The 22,037-nt window shown below is 34.1% G+C and overlaps 1 protein-coding gene across 1 annotated transcript in view; it reads left to right on the top strand.

Moving 5' to 3' along the window:
- The window catches only part of LOC139526247 (uncharacterized), a 39,337-nt gene that overhangs the window by 11,273 nt on the left and 6,027 nt on the right, over positions 1–22,037 (top strand). Inside the window, exon 4 of the mRNA XM_071321409.1 lies at positions 9,671–13,186. Coding sequence (XP_071177510.1) covers positions 9,671–13,186 — 3,516 coding nt within the window. The remainder of the gene's footprint in view (positions 1–9,670; positions 13,187–22,037) is intronic.

Below are 22,037 nucleotides of genomic sequence, written 5' to 3'. Positions count from 1 at the left end.
TGATAACTCTATTGTCTCCTCATTTCTCCTAACTTTCTTTGCCTAACAAAAGAATGTGCATCCTCTTACATTTCTGTTAGTTGCCAAGCCCATTTATGTTGTGGTATACCTTTAATGGATGGCGGCATTTCATTCAAGATATCTAACGGGGTTGTATATTCCCTACCAAACATAGACGGTTTGGAGTCTGTCGAAGTTGTGTCATGTTCGGAAGCCCTATACGCAATCATAACAAAGGTGATATACTTGTCCCAATCCCTTTGATGTTCTTGGACATATGCACTAAGCATTGTCAATAATGTCTTGTTGAATCTTTCTACCATACCATCCGATTGAGGATGATAGGGTGTAGTCCTGGTTTTCTTGATATCAAGTACTTTACAGACCTCTTGAGTAAACCTACTTTCATATTGTCGTCCCTGGTCAGAGTGAATCCAGGACGGAACACCGAATCGAGCTATTACCTCCTCTACAATTATTTTGACAACAGTACTTGCTTCCATATTGGGCATAGGGATGGATTCTGTCCATTTGTATAGTAGTCTGAAACAACTAAGATATATCGATTGCCATTTTCAGTTTCCGTAAGTTCCCCAAGAATATCAGTAGCCAACTTTTCCATAGGACTACTTTTCTCTACTAGGGCCATTGGAGCACGGTTTTTTTTTCGTTGAGGTTTATCTCATAGCACACTTATCGGAACCAGCGACATATGCTCTAACGTTAGCTTGCAAACCTGGTCAATAGTAAGACTGGCGTATTTTCTCTAAAGTCTTACGCATACCTAAATGACCTGCATACTTTGCATCATGACAGAAGTGTAAAACTTGTTTTCGTTCAGACAATGGAATTACAGCTTGCAATTCAACAACCTTCCGTTTATTGTCATAAACATGTCTGAATACCAAATCATCTTGAAGTTCTAAACTATTAAACTGACTCCATAATGACCTTCTAAAGGAACCTTTACCGAAAACTTCATTGTAAAGTGGCCTTTGACCATCTGACAGCCACTGCTTAACTAATTTAAGGTCTGGGTCGTTTGATTGTTTATCTGTCAACATCCAATCTGTATCATGGTCAGACTAGTTACTTATTTTAACCTGACTTTCTTCAGTCTTGTGACAATCACTTCTCGTTTTTGACTGCCAGTCTAACGTATACCCACATTGTTTACAGGGAATACGACTTAGTGCGTCATCATTTCTGTGTTAGGTACCTGGTCGGTGTTGAATGTGCATATCATAAGCACTCAGTGTCTAAATCTATCTAGCCACTTGGCCTTCTGGGTTTTTGAAATTCAACAACCACCGAAGTGAGCTATGATCCGTTCTGATCGTAAATTTTCTCCCATATAAATATGGTTAAAAATACTTCACAAAGTATAATACAGCTAGCAAGTCACGCAGTATCTACGTTCGGCTTTAGACAGAGCGACTGGCATATGCTATAACCTTTCCTTACCGTCTTCATGACGTTGTGATAAGACACACCCTAATGCGACATTACTAGCATCTGTATCTAAGATGTACTCTTTGTTAAAATCAGGATGTTTTAATATTGGGGCGCAACTTTATTTTAAGTAAATCAAATGCATGCTGACAATCAGATATCCATTCAAACCTTTTGATTTTTTCAGTCAAAACATGCAGACATTTAGCAATTGAGGCAAAGTTTTTTGATGAACTTTCTATAATAGCTGCACAGACCTAAAATGAATGCACTTTAGTAGGGTTTGTTGGAATAGGCCAATTTTGTACAACTTTAATTTTCTCAGGATCAGTGGCTATCCCATCACGCTATTTAGTTTTCTGTAATCCACACAAAAACGGTACGTGTTGTCCTTTTTTTAACCAAAACTATCCATGCAGCCCAATGGGCTATGTGAAGGCTCTGTAACCCTGTTTTCTAACATTTTATCTATATTGTCATTAACGACCTTCGATAAATGAAAAGGTGTGCGGCGAGGAGGTTCTTTAAAAGGCATAGCATTACCAGTTTCTATTTCATGTTTGACTAAACTAGTCTTACCTAAGTCTGAATCTGTTTAAGCAAACAGACTTTCATATTCTTGCACTTAACTTTTGCATTCTGTTTTTTCTGACATTGATAATTTGTCAGATGTTCTGTTCAAAAGATCATGCAAATCTGACCTCAATCCCTTTTTGTTTTGTTCGTCATTCTGAGAGGGAAAAGATTTTTCTACGTGGCTGATTTCACACCTCTGTGCAATAGCTGTACTCGGAAATAGAGTCTTAGACTCGTTTTCTAAGTTCATGAGTCTGACTGGTATACTGTCATTTGGTTTGACTAAGGAATATGTCAATATGTAATCTTTCCCTTTATTTTCACTAGCTTTTACTAAAACATCATTTGTTGGCAATGTTTGATCTTTTGTCAAGCAAACCTTCCTAGGAACTACTATCTCTGATCGAGCTGGTATCGTAACAGATTCTGTAGAAATTACTCTGAAACATCCCAATGTACCTTGAAAAATTAAGGGGAAAATTGGGTTATCGATGTGAAATATGTTTTTAGATAGGTCAACCAGAGACTTGTTTTTCTTTATAAAGTCCAAACCCAGAATGCCATCTACTTGTAGCTCAGTTACTACGGCATCTGAAGTAAACCTTTCCGTACTAAAATAAAGTTTGCCTTTACCTCTAAGGTTCAAATAGTGTCCACATGCGGACTTAATTTGTGACTTAGTTACACTCAGATGTGGCCTATACAAGTCAGGAATAAGATCGTACACTTTTGTAGAAACTAGATTAAATGTAGCTCCAGTATCCACTCGAACTTGACTTGTATATCATAAATGAGTAACTCGACAAGCATTCCTGCATCCTCTGATGCTGAAATGACAGCGCCTTTATCTTTATTTGTCGCCTTTTCTCCAGACTTCAGTGTCCTGACCGATCCGTCCGTTTCAGGTCATTTCGTATATCCTCCTCGAGCATTTTGTTTCTTAATATTATTGGGACAATTTCTTGCAAAGTGTTCTATTTCACTACAACTAAATCAAGGACAACCCTTTTTTCTGTTGCATTTTTTGATAATTTAAATCCGTAAGCGTCATCATGTCTTTCGTTAAAGATGGTAAATTATTCTCAATTGTCTGCATCCATGTCGCCATATTCTCCAGTGATACAACGGTATCTGGACTATTAGATGCTTTTGTCCATTCGTCACTAGTAGTCTGTCGTAAGTGACCCATGGTTTTCATTGTTCTACTCTCAGCTTTGTTGTAAGCATCAAGCTCAACTGCCAACCGTATAGTATAATTGAGACCTTTAGAACGAAACTGTTTAATTCTAAGTCTCATTTTAGAGTCAACTTATGCGTCCAAAAAATGTTCCTTGGCAAGCGTGTCTCCTAATTCTAATGGAACAGTAGGTTTTGCCAGATTAGACAGTCGTCTCACTGACTGATCTAACTCCGGTAGAGTTTCACTTGCTTTCTGGCGTCGTTCTTTGAATTGAACGCGATAAAGTTCCGTTTGACTGGATGGAGCAAAGCGTTCCTCCAGTGCAAATACTAGGTCTCAAAAAATTTGTCTCTGTTCCTTTGGTAAATCACCAAGGACTGCTTGGACCTGTCCAATCAGTGACATGGCCAAGTACAAACCTTTTTGATGTTCATACTACATATTAATAAGGGCACAAAGTGTGATAAATAATCCATCCAAGGAGTAAGGCCATCATAATTTGAAGGTTTGATTTTAACATCATTTGATCCAGAGCTTATAGTATGAGCAGTGCTTTAATTTTTGGTTGATTCCTGCTTAGGAGGAATATTTTGATTTTTGTCTTGCACTATGGATTTTCTATTATTTACCTGAGGATTTGTTATGATATCACTATCTGACAAAGGAAGTGTATCACCCACGGCTTATCCTACAGGTGTTGATAGAGACGGCACTGTCGTCACTACGCCTGAATCTTGTTCTTTGTTTTCCACAACTTTTGGACGTACACCCTGACCGCTAGGTGTAGAAGATATAAAGCCTTGTCCATGTTGTATTGTTCTTTCGCTGAGAGACTGTATTTGTCTTCTTATTTCAGCAATTTCATCGTCAATATTTGACATATCTATTACAGTACAGTGTAATCAAAATGAAACAATTTTTATTAAATAATACACTGGTGTTACAAAAGAGGGACGAAAGATACCAAAAGGACAGTCAAACTCATAAATCTAAAACAAACTGACAACGCCATGGCTAAAAATGAAAAAGACAAACAGACAAACAATAGTACACATGAAACAACATAGAAAACTAAAGAATAAACAACACGAACCCCACCAAAAACTAGGGGTGATCTCAGGTGCTCCGGAAGGGTAAGCAGATCCTTTTCCACATGTGGCACCCGTCGTGTTGCTTATGTGATAACAAATCCGGTTAATAGTCTAATTCGGTAGGTCACATTCATGAAAGGAAAGGGGATTGTAGTTACGACGTACGGAACATATCCGATATTATTTGTGAAACGGTTATTCCATAACGGTCAACCAACTCGTGATGGCGTCCGTAAAATTTACGAAGGGATGATTTCAACTTCACCATTTGGAACTCTTGGTTTAATAGCTTCCTTGTGAGCAACAACCCTCTATCAAGAAAGTCATGATAGGAAATGCAAGCACGGGAATATCGTATCAATTGGGAGATATATACCCCGTATGCAGGTGCTGCTGGAATGTTGCTACTTAGAAATGGAAAGTTCACAATTGGAAAGCTGAAATCATCTCTTTTGTCGTAAAGTTTTGTTTTCAACCGACCCTTTTTGTCAAGATATGAAGCCGACTTAACTGTATATGTAGTATCCTTTATCTCTAGTTCGATGGGATAGTTCCACATAGTCACCAAATTTTGAATTATTTAGTGAAAGAACATCATCTATATAGCGGAAAGTAGAGTTAAAGGATGATATTGCTAACTTCTTATCTTTCTTCCTAAGAAGTTCCTGCATGAAGTCAGCCTCATAATAATAAAGAAACAAGTCGGCAAGAAGAGGCACTTAGTCGTGACTAACAACTATGCCTCATGGTTCATTCACTTTAATCTTTTACGTAAACACTAATATTAACGGACAATAAATTGACAATCAATCAATAAATCAAATAGTATATATACAACTTGAATCACAACTGCCAGCCACCAACTATAAAACGTGTAACCAGACGTTTATATCTTAAACGAACGTACCAGTAAATAGTAGGATTCAAGTTGTCCACAAAAGTTATCAAAAGTATCAGGATTAATTCACAAACAATACGTCAATACCAAAAACAATAACTTTCTATGCTATGCACAATGAACCAAAATATATACACTAGCTCCTTGCCGTTACAAAGTAACAATGAACAATAAAACAATTATATATACACAAATATAATTATAGAACAATCTGTCCTATACGACAGTGCGGGCTGGTACAACTTGTCCTCCGAGTAGGACAGTCTGTCACTACCAGATAGTGTGGGCTGGTTCAACTTGTCCTCCAAGTGTTACAGTTTGTCACTAACAACTAATGCGGAATGTTGAAGTCTGTTCTCCGAGTTGGACAGTCTGCTCTACCAACTTTCTATGTTAGACCAACGTACTCAGTACAAGTTGTCCCAAATACAAGTTGTCCTCAAACTTACAGCTATGTAGCGTACTCACTATTGTTAGCCAGTCTTCTTTTGTAAGAACATCGAAAGAACCCGAATTGTGTTCCTCACCCACTTATATACTCTAGGGCGAATTCATTCACTTATTTACACGATAGGGGTGTTCTCTAAATGTTCTCGATATCGAACACAATAGTACCTCTCAAACACCCCCATACCAATGGACCCAACCGCTGACTTTCCCGCCAAATGTCTAAATCTACACAGCGCTTCCTTCTACATGAAATATGCATATAATAATATATACAACAAGATTCTTCTTGTTTGTTACCTTAACAACCAATAAACATTACATAACCCATCGTGACGCCTCAGTCTACATGCGTCCCGCATGACTAAATAAGACTATAATATAATAAATAATACTTTATATACTTGTATACCTTAACAACCAATAAACATTATGCAATATTTTTATGTATAAATAGATTGAATAGGTTCAATAGGTTTACAAAGGTGAGGTCAATAAGTCCTTTTTGAAGATGTTTTAAAAATATAAAATAAAAATAATGTTTATCCTGTCCATATGTCTAGTTAAACATCATTTGAATGTCTAGATCTTGAAGGTTATTAATGAACATTGGTCACATTGTTATTCACAATGAGAGACTTTGTAGCAAGTAAGGTTTAAATGTCTTCCTGCATGATCAAGGTGACAAACTTAGTTCAAATTTACATTACCCAGCTGTTGCTTTTCCGGTGGCAGCAGCGACAGAGTCAACAATTGTTCAAATTCCTGCTAAATTCAGTCATAGAAACAACTTGTCACTTATTTAAGGCATGTTTCCTAGCTAGGTTAAAGTCCAGTGACTATAATTAATTAGCAATTTTCAATAATAATCAGTTTTCTGTGAGTCAGATAGATAGGAACTTCTATTGATATCCATGATAATTTTCGCAAAAATTAACTGTGTTTTTTTTAAACATTTTTCATACATTTTCTGTGTTTATTTTAAAAAGCAATATGAAATAATGAAGCAAAAAAAAATCCTTTGTGCCTTGCCTACAACAAAAGTCACAGAACGCGATACAAAGCTACAATTGTTAAGTTTTTTGCTTATGTCAGTATGATAGGAACGACTTGTGATAGACCAATAATATTTTTATACGACCGCAAAATTTGAAAAAATTTTCGTCGTATATTGCTATCACGTTGGCGTCGGCGTCGTCGTCGTCGTCGTCCAGCGTCCGAATACTTTTACTTTTCGCACTCTAACTTTAGTAAAAGTGAATGGAAATCTATGAAATTTTAACACAAGGTTTATGACCACAAAAGGAAGGTTGGTATTGATTTTGGGAGTTTTGGTCCCAACATTTTAGGAATTAGCGGCCAAAAAGGGCCCAAATAAGCATTTTCTTGGTTTTCGCACTATAACTTTAGTTTAAGTTAATAGAAATCTATGAAATTTTGACACAAGGTTTATGACCACAAAAGAACGGTTGGGATTGATTTTGGAAGTTTAGGTTTCAACAGTTTAGGAATTAGGGGCCAAAAAAGGGCCCAAATAAGCATTATTCTTGGTTTTCGCACAATAACTTTAGTTTAAGTAAATAGAAATCAATGAAATTTAAACACAATGTTAATGACTACAAAAGGAAGGTTGGTATTGATTTTGGGAGTTTAGGTCCCAACAGTTTAGGAATTAGGGGCCAAAAAGGGACCCAAATAAGCATTTTTCTTGGTTTTCGCACCATAACGTTAGTATAAGTAAATAGAAATCTATGATATTTAAACACAAGGTTTATGACCATAAAAGGAAGGTTGGTATTGATTTTGGGAGTTTTTGTCCCAACAGAATAAGGGGCCCAAAGGGTCCAAAATTAAACTTTGTTTGATTTCATCAAAATTGAATAATTGGGGTTCTTTGATATGCCGAATCTAACTGTGTATGTAGATTCTTAACTTTTGGTCCCGTTTTCAAATTGGTCTACATTAAGGTCCAAAGGGTCCAAAATTAAACTTAGTTTGATTTTGACAAAAAATGAATCAGTTAGGTTCTTTGATATGCTGAATCTAAAATGTACTTAGATTCTTGATTATTGGCCCAGTTTTCAAGTTGGTCCAAATCGGGGTCCAAAATTAATATTTGTTTGATTTCATCAAAAATTGAATAAATGGGGTTCTTTGATATACCAAATCTAACTGTGTATGTAGATTCTTCATTTTTGGTCCTGTTTTCAAATTGGTCTACACTAAAGTCCAAAGGGTCCAAAATTAAACTTAGTCTGATTTCAACAAAAATTGAAATCTTGGGGTTCTTTGATATGCTGAATCCAAAAATGTACTTAGATTTTTTATTATGGGCCCAGTTTTCAAGTTGGTCCAAATCAGGATCTAAAATTATTATATTAAGTGTTGTGCAATAGCAAGTCTTTTCAATTGCACAGTATTGCGCAATGGCAAGAAATATCTAATTGCACAATATTGTGAAATAGCAAATTTTTTTTAAATTAGAGTTATCTTTCTTTGTCCAGAATAGTAAGCAAGAAATATCTAATTGCAAAATATTGTGCAATAGCAAGATTTTTTTTTAATTGGAGTTATCTTTCTTTGTCCAGAATCAACTTAAATCTTTGTTATATACAATATACAATGTATATTCACTTTTTACTACCAACTGATAAATTATAATAAATAACATTCAGTGATAACAAGCAGTTTTTTTTACATCTTAATATTTTATGATGTATTTAAATGAGTAGTTATTGTTGCAAACTCCATTAGAAATTTTAATTGAGATTAGTTTTGGAATAAGGGAAAGGGGGATGTGATTAAAAAAATTGGGTTCAATTTTTCTCATTTGAAATTTCATAAATAAAAAAGAAAATTTCTTCAAACATTTTTATGCCCCACCTACGATAGTAGAGGGGCATTATGTTTTCTGGTCTGTGCGTCCGTCCGTTCGTCCGTCCGTCTGTCCCGCTTCAGGTTAAAGTTTTTGGTCAAGGTAGTTTTTGATGAAGTTTTAGTCCAATCGACTTCAAACTTAGTACACATGTCCCCTATGATATGATCTTTCTAATTTTAATGCCAAATTAGAGTTTTACCCCAATTTCACGGTCCACTGAACATGGAAAATGATAGTGCGAGTGGGGCATTCGTGTACTGAGGACACATTCTTGTTTTGAGAGGATTAATATTCAACAGCATAGTGAATTGCTCTAAGAGAAAACAAAAATTTTAAGTTCATTAGAACACATTCATTCTGTGTCAGAAACCTATGCTGTGTCAACTATTTAATCACAATCCAAATTTAGAGCTGAATCCAGCTTGAATGTTGTGTCCATACTTGCCCCAACCGTTCAGGGTTCAACCTCTGCGGTCGTATAAAGCTACGCCCTGCGGAGCATCTGGTTTTAAAGTGAGATTACTTTATGTACAAATCAGTTTGATAAATATATCAAGGTATTTTCCGATGACTATTGTCCATCAGATTGTCTTGTGTCGAATTTTCTGCCGACAGTCAATATATATCTCTGTGTCAACAGTTTATTAACTCAGCCATGCTCAATCTATGCGATCACTTTGGTTTTGGAGATGGTGCAAAATACTAAGTTGACGTAATATCATGAAATTGATAAGTAATATGTGTTTTTACGACTTGCAGAAATTTTATACATCAATTTAATCATCAACTGTCAACTTTTGATATGTTAATTGTCCTTCAATTAAGAAAATGTAGGGTGACATATAGTTGCTAATTTCTACAACATTTGGTCTCTTGTGGAGACCATACCACTACTTTTTCTATAGTTATAAGTGTTATAGTAGGTTAGTAAGTAAATACATTTTATTATAGCGACATGTGTAATAACAATTTAACAGAATACAAATATATTATATAAACAATAAAATATACCAGACCCATTGGGTCTATAAGTCACTCCCAAATCATAAAACGTATTTCTTTGATCAGGGATTTCAAACAAAATAATGAATAATTTAATTCAAAATAATTGATTCACAATGCAGAATGTTATATTATTATTTTTTCAGCTGAAATTAAGGAGATCCTTGATGAGTGGAAGGACAATGATAAGATGTTTATAATAACCAGAGCTGCCAGTAATGTACTGAAATGTATAAAGGAGAACAGTTGTGTAACTATTACTGCTAGTTCTGGTGTAGGAAAGACAGTCACACTCAAACATGTGGCATTGCAGATGGAGCTCGAAGGGTATGATGTACTTCTAGTGACAGACCCAGGTGACATTGTCAAGTTTTATAACCCAACCCAGAAAACATTGTTTGTTATTGATGATTTATATGGAAACTATTCTTTAAACCAGACTGACATTAAAGTTTGGGAACCTGTCATGGAGAGGATCGAAAGGATCCTTTCGAATGAACTGTCTAAAATTATTGTAGCATGTCGACTACAAGTGTATCAGGATGAAAAATTTGAATCTTTATCAATATTCATGTCATGTGTATGTAACCTAGTATCACAGAGCATGCGCTTGTTAAAAGCTGAAAAGGAGTCAATAGCTGAGTTTTATCTTCAAACAACAGCTCCTGAGATTATAAAATATTGTGATTTATATGATTGTTTTCCACTTTTATGTAAATTGTATCATGACAATCCTTCACCTAATATCACTGATTTTTTCCAAAATCCTTTTACAGTGTATGAAGCGGAGATTGATAAGCTACAGAAAAATGGATGTTATAGTAAATACTGTGCTCTGGCTTTATGTGTCATATTTAACAACAATTTGAATGAGGAAATATTGATAGAAGACATTGATGACGAAACGAGAGCTATCATTGAGAACACATTTGAGGCATGCAGACTGGACAGAGGAACAGCTAGGCTTATTTTACAGGATGACTTTAACTCACTCATACATACATTTTTTAAAAAGGAGAAAAACATATACAAAGCTATTCATGATAAAATATTTGACTTTCTGGTGTACTACTTTGGACAGAAAATAATCTGCTGCTTGATAAAAAATGCACACAGTGGTTTGATAAAGGAAAGATTTTTATTAGAAAGACAAAACAATGTGGATAAATTTGTAACAATTGTGCCTCCTAAATATCATCAAATGTATATACAAAGAATGATTGGGGACTGGTCAAAGGGTGAGGTCAATGCTGTAATTTGTAACATTAATATGAAGATACCTCTGTTCAGACAAAATTTTCTCTGCTGTTTGAATAAGCTGGATACATCTTACCAGAGACAGTTAGCCCATACCAGTGATGTATATAACAATGATACTGCTCTGTTGATATTATGTTTTAAAGGTGATATTCCTATGATTCACTGGTGTCTTAGTCATGATGTGGATGTTAATCAATGTAGGAATAATAGGGGAACTCCATTTAATGTAGCTGTCAAGAAAGGATGGACCGAAATAGTAAGGATGATGTTAAACATGGGAGTATATTATAAAAAATGTGACATTGATGGTTGTTCGCCTTTAATGAATGCTTGTAGTGCTGGACATACAGAAATAGTAAGGATGTTGTTAGACATGGGAGCAGATTATGATACATATGACAATAATGGTTGGTCACCTTTGAATTCGGCTTGTAAATGGGGATATATAGAAATAGTACGGATGTTGTTAAACATAGGAGCAGATTATGATGATTGTAACAATACATGTAAATCACCTCTTATGTATGCTTGTAGATATGGATTTATAGAAATAGTACGTATGTTGTTAGACGTAGGAGCAGATTATGATGATCGTAACAATACTGGTATATCACCTCTCAAATATGCTTGTACATATGGATATACAGAAATAGTACGGATGCTGTTGGACGTAGGAGCAGAGTGTAATGCATGTGACAATAATGGTTGGTCACCTATTTTGAATTCTTGTAAATTTAAACATACAGAAATAGTAAGGATGTTGTTGGACAAAGGAGCAGATTTTGACAAATGTAACAATAATGGTTGGTCACCTCTAAAGTCGGCTTGTTGTGTTGGACATACAGAAATAGTAAGGATGTTGTTGGACAACGGAGCAGATTTTGACAAATGTAACAATAATGGTTGGTCACCTCTAAAGTCGGCTTGTGGTGTTGGACATACAGAAATAGTAAGGATGTTGTTAGAGAAAGGAGCAGATTATAATAGATGTGATAAAAACGGCTCATCACCTTTAATGAGTGCTTCTGGACTTTGTAACAAATTTGTCTGGTCACCTGTAAAGGTTGGTTGTAGTGTGGAACGTACAGAGATAGTAAAGATGTTGTTAGACAAAGGAGCAGATTATGATAAATGTAACAATAATGGTTGGTCACCTATTATGAATGCTTGTAAATTTGGACATACAGAAATCGTAAGGATGTTGTTAGACAAAGGAGCAGATTATAACAAATGTGACAAAAATGGTTGGTCACCTATAATGAATGCTTGTAAATTTGGACATACAGAAATAGTAAGGATGTTGTTAGACATAGTAGCAGATTATAACAAATGTGACAGAAGTGGTTGGTCAGCTATTAAGAATGCTTGTAAATTTGGATATACAGAAATTGTAAGGATGCTGTTGGACGTAGGAGCAGACCGCGATAAATGTGACAATAATGGTTGTTCGCCTATAATGAGTGCTTCTGGATTTTGTTACAATATTGACTTGTCACCTGAAAATATTGCTTGTAGTGTGGAACGTACAGAGATAGTAAAGATGTTGTTAGACAAAGGAGCAGATTATGATAAATGTAACAATAATGGTTGGTCACCTATTATGAATGCTTGTAAATTTGGACATACAGAAATAGTAAGAATGTTGTTAGACATAGAAGCAGATTATAACAAATGTGACAAAAATGGTTGGTCACCTATTATGAATGCTTGTAAATTTGGACAAACAGAAATAGTTAGGATGTTGTTAGATATAGGAGCAGATTATAACAAATGTGACAAAAATGGTTGGTCACCTTTTATGAATGCTTGTAAATTTGGACATACAGAAATAGTAAGGATGTTGTTGAGCAACGGAGCAGATTTTGACAAATGTAACAATAATGGTTGGTCACCTCTAAAGTCAGCTTGTTGTGTTGGACATACAGAAATAGTAAGGTTGTTGTTAGACAAAGGAGCTGATTGTAATAAATGTGATAAAGATGGTTCATCACCTATAATGAGTGCTTCTGGATTTCGTTACAAATTTGTCTGGTCACCTGTAAAAGATGGTCGTAATGTGGAACATACAGATATATTAAAGATGTTGTTAGACAAAGGAGCAGATTATAATAAATGTAACAGTAATGGATGGTCACCTATAATGAATGCTTGTAAATTTGGATATACAGAAATCGTTAGGATATTGTTGGACAAAGGAGCAGATTTTGACAAATGTAACACTAATGGTTTGTCACCTGTAATGATATCATGTAGAAGGGGACATACTGATATATTAACAATGTTGTTAGTCAAAGGAGCAGATTATAATAAATTGTTCGATAATGATTGTTGTCTTCTAACAAATGCTTTTAGACATGGACATACACAAATAGTTCAAATGCTGTTAGACAAAGGAGCAGATCGTAATTGTAATTGTGATGATTGCTTTTTCATACGGACACATTGATAAAGTTAGTCTGATACATGAACGTTCCAGAAACATAGTTAGTCTGAGGCATGAACATTCCAGAAACGGAAAATGGACTAAACAATATTTATACAAGTCAACATATAAGAAATAACTCTTGCATGACATGCTCAATGCTCGTTTTTACATGGTCAAGCATTATCTTTGTAAATATCTTAATACCGAGCGTTTACTATGCGATATATTAAATGTTGACAAATATAATGCCTACCCATGTTTAAATGAGCATAGAGCATGGTTTGATAGAATTATATTGACTCTAATTGGAAACATTTGTACTTCGAATGGCAGCCATTTCGATTTCACGACCCAAAAACGTTACAGAAAATCATCAGTTTAACGAAAAAAATGAAAAGATATATGTTAATTTACTTTTAGAATGATTTTATTTAATTTCCTATCAAGCAACACTAATACACATGTCCATTTTGATCTCCAGCGTTGTTCAAAATTCAACTAACGTTGCACTTTCGATTGTGACATTAATCACATGCAGTCCATGTTTTATTAGAATTAAAACATGGATTTGTATCCAAAACCAAAGAAGAATGTCATTTTAGAATACAAGTATATGATTTTGTTAGACCATTCTGTTTGAAAATTTAAATTAATCTTTACAACGATATCAAAATACTAAACCAGTTGATAATGAAAATATGCCTTCATATTATCTTATTGTTACAACTGTACTGTTATGGTCCTGAATAGTATTTGATATTTGTCAATTGGCAAGCAGCAATTAATCTATCTATAAGATAAATACTCAGAAAACACATGTTATCCAATGTTCAAAGTAAATTAGTTGAAAATACAAATATAAATATGAACAAATTGGCAATGTGTATACATATATATTAAGGAGGGTCGTGGGTATAAGATTTTCAAAAAAAAAAAAAATTTCATTACAAATTTTATTTATTACCTTTAGTAGTTGTTACTTTATGATATGGTACAAAAATCATTCCAAAAAATTCGTGTTGGCCCAGGTGTTTTTTAAAATGTAGATATCATTGGAAAAGCTCAAAATTTAAATATCTTTTTTTAACTCATCAGTGACCTATGTTTTTTATTGTTGTTTTCGAATAAGTGGTACATAAACTGAATAATTGTAAAATTTAAGCGATTTCTGTAATTAAGTTCTTTTTTTATTTCGATTTTACCGCTGTTTCTCCTATTAGTTCAACAGAAAAAAAGGACATTAACAAAAATGTATGCTTCTTTCGAAGGCAGATTGTGAACGTAAATGAACTGTGACCCCATTTTTTTATTTCATTTTTCTATTAAGTATAAGATAAAGTTCATTTATAGAAAAATATAGAGAAATCCTATATCAAATAAATTGATTTAGACCCGCGAGCCCCCTTAAAGTTGTACACTTGATGGCATGTGAAAGTTAAGGAGAATAGACCCTGAAACTAAATTAAATTCAGGGATTAAGAAATACACTAGCCCAACGCTCGGTTCTAGATCATTTACACCTTGGGCAATCAAAACTTGTAACTTGTAACCGAATAAAAAATTATGTCCAACAAAAATCCTTGACGTTTCCAAAATACAAAGTTGAAAACCCTGTCATACCTATTCTATCCTAGCCAATCATATTCAATTACATCATTGGTGATTCCAAGAAATTGTTCTGATTTTGTACATGTTTTAAAATTAGAACAAATGACTCTGGGTGGACCAGTATCATCAAGGATCTGTATAGTAACAGTTCAGCTCAGCATAAATCATGTAAATGTGTATTACATACACATACATAATTGATAGTACTTGTATTTAAAACAGCAGGGGTCATATATCATATTGTTCAATGTACAAAATGTTTGTACATGAATGTCATGTAGGAAGGCAATTTGATCATGTCTTTCGATATATATACCTTATAAACAAGGCTCATACGTTTAGTCCAGTCATTGAAAGGGGAGATAACTCTTGCAAAAATGAGTCTTTTTTGGTCAGTTTTTGGTTGTTTTTCTTGAAATTTATGTTAAAATATACTTTGATGGGGTTATAAGTTTGTATTTGACTAAATTATATAATCTTCTGCTCATGAAATGTACAAAACCGAAGTGTTATGGGTAGTTTTATTTTTTTCGTGCATTTTTCAGTAAAGAAATTGCAAATTTGAAGCTATGTAACCATTTTGAAAAAATAATGTAAAAAGTTGGTATTGTTTATATCTGTTTATTATATTTTTGCAGCAACTTACTTATCTAAAGTAAAAACTTTAAACCACAAAAAGAAGAATACCTACTTAATTATTTTTATTAAATTTTAGATTCTTTACCTTGACATGTTGTAAAATGCAATAAATGGTCAACTAATGAATTACGAAATCTAGATTATAGCTTGATAAAATATATGAAAACACCTTTAAAGTTGTTTGTTATACTCTAAACACTGCTACAAAATTAATTAAGAATCAATACATTCTGATGAATAGAAGCGGTAAATTTATAATTTTGTATCAATTTTTATTGATATTTCTGCCTTTTTTGCAAGAGTTATCTCCCTTTTCAATGCAAATCTCCATAGGAATTTTAAATGGTGATTTTTTTAGTCTTCCTCAATTTAGATTTTGTGGGACTTTTTTCTGTGTATATTTGGGATATAATGCTAAAGATTAAAACTTTAAAATCTTCTGTTGCAATTACTTTCGGGTTTGGGTCAAATTTATGCTAGATTGACTGGACTAGTTAGACACTTAACCAATTATCTTTTGTTGTGGTTGGTAAAGCTAAAAAAACATATATAGGCTTTAGAAGTAATTCCTGGGGAATTTCACAATAAAACAATTTTTAAAAAATCAATCTCCTTGATGATGACTGGTTCGTGTCTTGGGAGTTTCAATATTTCATATTTGGTTTGTAAACCATTTGTAGGTCAATTACCTGACCGAAAAATAATGTGATATTCTTTCATACATATATAAACACATTATATTATATATATGATTGTGTATAATATTTTACTAAAAAAAATCAAGATACATGCAAATTTGGGGAATGAAATTCATAACAGTGTAGCTACGGCCATCCATTTGACTGGGACAGATTGGGTGAAAGATCGTCTGTAATTCCCACTGATCAAGACGTACTTACTAAAGACATTTATACTATGGGGTCACCAAAGGTTCTCAACACCTAAATAAAATAACTCGAAATACTAATCAGAAATTACCTTTGTGATTTGATTTATATTGAATACTTAAACTTCTTTACTTATGTTTTGTTTTATTTTGATAATAAGTTTTCCTATTATGATATCACACCTTCTTTCCAAAAAAAAAACTGACTTAAATCTAAAATTTTATTTCAGAACGAATGCATAATACACTTTCAAAAGTGCAAAAGTTGGCAAATACCATAAACAAATATTGACAGGATATTCTTCTGTCCTGTCTGTTTCGTTCTTGCAAGTTATTGGAAAGTAAAAAAACCTATTTGGATTAAACCTTATGAAATTTGTATTTACGTTATTGTATTGGTAAAAGGTCAAATATTGTGTACATAGGAAATTTGAAATTATTTTGTTATTTTGTGTCATGAATTTGTATTGATGCCTTCTCGTATGTTTTTAAATATGAATAAGTAGTCAGTCAATGAGACACAAAAAAAAATACATCACAATAATATAAGTTTCATAAGAAAAACAAAAAAATCGTGAGAAGTTGTGGCTAAGGCAAACTGACAGATATCTGAATGAATTGATCAAGTTATGGTATTAAACACACAAATTAAATGATTTTTTAATTATCCGGAATTCTTCACAAACAAATCCCACATGTATATGCATTATGCATTCACAACGTAGAAAAATTTGTTCTCTTAATCAATTAGATATTTTGTGAATTAACCCCATTAACTTAAAAGAGTTTTTTACAATGAATAAATCTAAAAAAATAATATTATTAAATGATATCAGCTCTGAACTTTATTATTCTTAAAAATGACACTGTTGTAAGTGATGGTATAAAAAATATGTAAAACAAATTCCTTTAAACCTTTGTGAAAAGAAAGTTTCATTCTATGTATCGAAATCTGTAACAAGTAATCATTTCAATCCCCACTGGAAGGCCTCTGGTAGACTGAGTAAGCATAAAATCATAGCCGTTGACAAACAAGTTATAGGTAAATTCTCAGTACTATAACAGTTAATAACTTACAAACGTTTTACGGCCGACGACACTGTTATGAAAGTCATTCTATGTATGACCATTAGCATGTCGTGTATTACTGTACAAAAAGCATGCAACAAAAAGTTTATACTTAATGTTTAGAAATTTAAATAGTTTTATTATTCTGTCGAACAGAATCTATACCTCTGAATATTTTGCACATTTCCGTTAACAATTGTCTATAGTATCAATCATGTTAAAATTAGTACAATTGAGCAGCAAACACAACAATCACATCACACTTTGCATATTACATGTATTATATATGCTGTCGTACAGAAAATTTATTTCTGCACTATTGTTTCATCGTAAAAAAAATGTGCAGTGTATACAAAATGTACATGTACATGTTTGTGTTAAATGTAAATTTACATAATATTGCAATTTTTTAAGTAGGAACGGAATTGTCATTTTGATAATTGCTACTTTAGGACTTCTTATATTATAATAAATGGGAGTTCTTGTTTTTGTGATTCTCAATGAATCAAATGGAAGAAAATAAACTTGCATTAGTTACTGAATTTGCAGTCATTTATATATGATTTGTGACATTTATTTTAAGATGTACCCATTTTCTAAATGTATTATCAATTTAAGGTGCTAATTAGGACTTTAATGAAAATGTATGGGGATAATGCTAGTGAAGCAGCTAATTTTCTTAGGACAGTTGACAAATTATTTGGCTGTTTAAATTTAAGAATCCTCTATGAAGGGCGACACAAAAGAAATCCTGGTTAATTCTAAGTTATTTTGATTCTTGGGAACAATCTGGTATGCAGAGACCAGGTGCGTTTATAAACAAGCAGGGGAAATGGATGCTTTTAAGTTGACAAACATTGACTAGTTTAAAGATACGTGTGCTGTTGATTGTTGCATGCGTAAAATTTCTTCTTGAGATTGGAGCTAAGTTAATGTTAACTCACAACTTCAACCAGGATGTCACATTCCGTAATATTGACATATCTTAACCGGATACGATCCGGACTTTATTGTTATGTATTATGATACTTTCCTGTATAGAAGGTTATTAAATCTAGTTTGTTATTGTCAACATGTCTTCGTACTTATTGAACATCTCAGATAACATTACTTTGTTGGGCAAACATTGGTGATTGGTTGGCACAATTGGTAAACAGTTGGCGTTAGTAGGACAACAAGAGACCAACGTTGGCCCAACAAAACTCAGCCAACAGTTATTTTGACACTGTTGGCCCCTCGTTGGCCCAACAACTTGGCACCAACTGTCATTTGTGTATGGTTGGCCCAATGTTGGCCCAACATTTTCTTACCAACTGTTATTTAAGTAGTTAATTGGCCCAATGATATTCGACTTATGTCATCCATTGGTTCGGTGTAAGATCTTCTGACTGAACCTACTGAACCAATTTTAAACAAACTTTATTTGAATGATTCTTAGGATTATATATTTCATAACAAATATAAGCCAACATTGTGCCAACAATATGCCAACGTATTAAGTGCTTATCTCCCCGTTTTATAACACAGCTTTAGTTTTTTTTTAATATTATTCCAAAGTGCAAACAAAAAAATGTGCTCTTCATTCTCTTTATCTTATATTTCAAATCTTTGTAGTCATCTAGATGTATTTATGCTTGAATATTTTTTTGCCCCAAAAAAAATTATTTTTAACCAGCCTAAAAAAATAAATAAAATTTGAATATAGTTTTATTTGTTCATAACTCAATGATTATTTCTGATCAATTGAAACGAATGGAATTTCTCACTCTCCAACTGACAGTTGAATGTATATTATCTATACACAATACAGTATAGACTAGAATATACTGATTACTAATAAATAATATGGAAAGCTTAAATAAACAATGATGATCAAAATGACGTTGACCCAACATAGTTTTCCAACGTTGGCCCAACAATGTTGCTAACAGAATGCCAACGTGGGCCCAACACATAATTGCTATCTGGGATGGTGTCAGACTGAACCATCGCTCATCATAATGAAAATAAGCCATCCCTTGATGGAAGCAATCTTAAAAGTTGCATGAACAATCCAGCTACCTAATTATATAAAAATATCATAATCATGGATGCACTATCAGGATCTCATCCTAACAACGGACTGGGAAGCAACAGAACTGGTGACCGCTTGGGAATCTTTCCAACAACATACACAGTTTTCGTTCGCGGGATCTCTGGCTAAAACTGCCGAAGCACAAAAATGTAACTATCTAATGATATGGATAGGCAAAAAAGGTAGGGACATATATTCAACCTGGGATCTCGCGGAAGATGATAAAAAGAAACTTAATGTGCACTATCAGAACTTTGAAAAAACACGTCCGCCACAAATCAAACAAGATTTCTTCACGATACAAATTTTTAAGCCGTGTACAAAAAGAAATTGACACTTTCGAAGAATATCTCAAAGACCTCAAAATACTAGTAAAAGATTGTGGATATGCGACGCCGGAGGAAATGGTACGTGATGCCATTGTTTTTGGAACTAAAGACCACAAAGTTCGGGAGAAATGTATTACTGAAGGGTCCGAACTCTCGTTAGAAAAGGCTATAAATTTCGCTAGAACTTTCAAAGGCTCAACTTAAAACTATGCAAAGCGAAGATAAAACAATTAACATGTTAAACAAACAAGGATCAAGATCATCAGGTAAAAAGTATGGCAAGCAATACACACCACAAAGGGGACCACCTCAAAATAACAGGGGGCAATCACCCAATTTCGAAAACAAATGTAAAAACTGTGGAGGTTAACATGAGCGTAGAAAATGTCCTGCATTTGAGAAACAGTGCAACAAATGGCATAAATACAACATCAGTTTGTCTGTCATCAAACAAATCATCAAAGAAAATGCACACTTTAGACATATGCAGTGAATCTGATGACGATGAACTTTTTGTAGCAACAATTGATGATCAAGAATTAAATACCGATGAATGGACCGAAACAATCAACGTCAACGACGTACCAGTTAACTTTCAGCTAGACACACGTGCAAAGTACAACGTACTTTCCCTAAACAAACTGAAAACCATTTGTTTGCATCATATCATCAAAAAACAAGTATCGCCACTCTGTTCATACTCAGGACACATCGTTGACACTGTTGGGATAATTCATCTTATGTGTAGTTATAAATGCCGAGATCATGCCGTGAAATTTCACATTGTAGACCGTAATGTACAATCTGTCATAGGTGCCAAAACGTGCGAAGCGATGAAACTCATAAAGCGCATACATTCAATCACTAACACAAGCGAACCGTAAGAAACGACAAAACCATTTTTACCAGAAAATATGGAACAACAATATGGAGATTTATTCTCAGGCCGAGGATGTCAACCAGGAACACATAAGATACGTATCAACAAAACTGTAGCACCAGTTGTACACGCACCGCGTAAGATACCCATAGCTATCAAAGTCAAAACAGCAAGAAGCTACACAATGGGTCAACTCTATGGTTACTGACATTAAACCAAACGGCAAAATTCGAATCTGCATTGATCCCCATGATTTAAACAAGGCAATTTTACGTGAAGATTATCCGTTAAAAACCATAGAAGAAGTTATCTCTCAAATGCCGAACGCTAAAGTCTTTAGTAAACTGGATGCCACCAGTGGATTTTGACATATTCAACTAGACGAACCTAGCTCAAAGCTATGCACATTTAATACACCATTTGGACGTTATAGATTTGCTCGCTTACCTTTTGGAATAAATTCAGCATCGGAAGTATTCCAGAAAATTGTGTCTGAAATGGTATCCGACATAGAAGGAGCAGAGAGATTATCGACGTCATTCTTATTTAAGGATCAGACCAAAAAGAATTACCCGGCCACGTCCACTTGTATTTTTGTCCATCTGATGAGTTAAGCCTTTTTCAACTGACTTTTATAGTTCGTTCTTATGTTGTACTGTTATACCACTGTCCCAGGTTAGGGGAGGGTTGGGATCCCGCTAACATGTTTAACCCCGCCACATTATTTAAGTATGTGCCTTTCCAAAGTCAGGAGCCTGTTATTCAGTGGTTGTCGTTTGTTTATGTGTTACATATTTGTTTTTCGTTCATTTTTTTACATAAATAAGGCCGTTAGTTTTCTCGTTTGAATTGTTTTACATTGTCTTATCGGGGCCTATTATAGCTGACTATGCGGTATTGGCTTTGCTCATTGTTGAAGGCCGTACGATTACCTATAGCTGTTAATGTCTGTGTCATTTTGGTCTTTTGTGGATAGTTGTCTCATTGGCAATCAAACCACATCTTCTTTTTTTATATGATATGCGTCTTTCACAGGTTCTAGACATAGCGCGAGAACACAACTTGAAACTCAGTGCCGGAAAATGCGAAATTAGCAAACCGGAAGTAACATACGTTGGACACCGTCTAACAAGTGAAGGCGTGAAACCAGACCCAGAAAAAATCCATGCAGTCAATAAAATGTCAAAACCGGAGTGCGTCAAGGATCTGCAAACCTTCACGGGTTTTACTCAGTATCTTGGCAAGTTTATGCCAAATATGTCAGTGCACCGTTGAGAACACTATTAGAGAAAAATACACAGTATGGCACTGGGATGAAAAACAAGAAACTAGCTTTAAGAAGTT

This window comes from Mytilus edulis, chromosome 1 (genome assembly GCF_963676685.1).
Source record: "Mytilus edulis chromosome 1, xbMytEdul2.2, whole genome shotgun sequence".
NCBI lineage: Eukaryota > Metazoa > Mollusca > Bivalvia > Mytilida > Mytilidae > Mytilus > Mytilus edulis.
The sequence above is the reverse complement of the archived record's forward strand: the minus strand, read 5'-3'. Positions and strand labels throughout refer to the sequence as shown.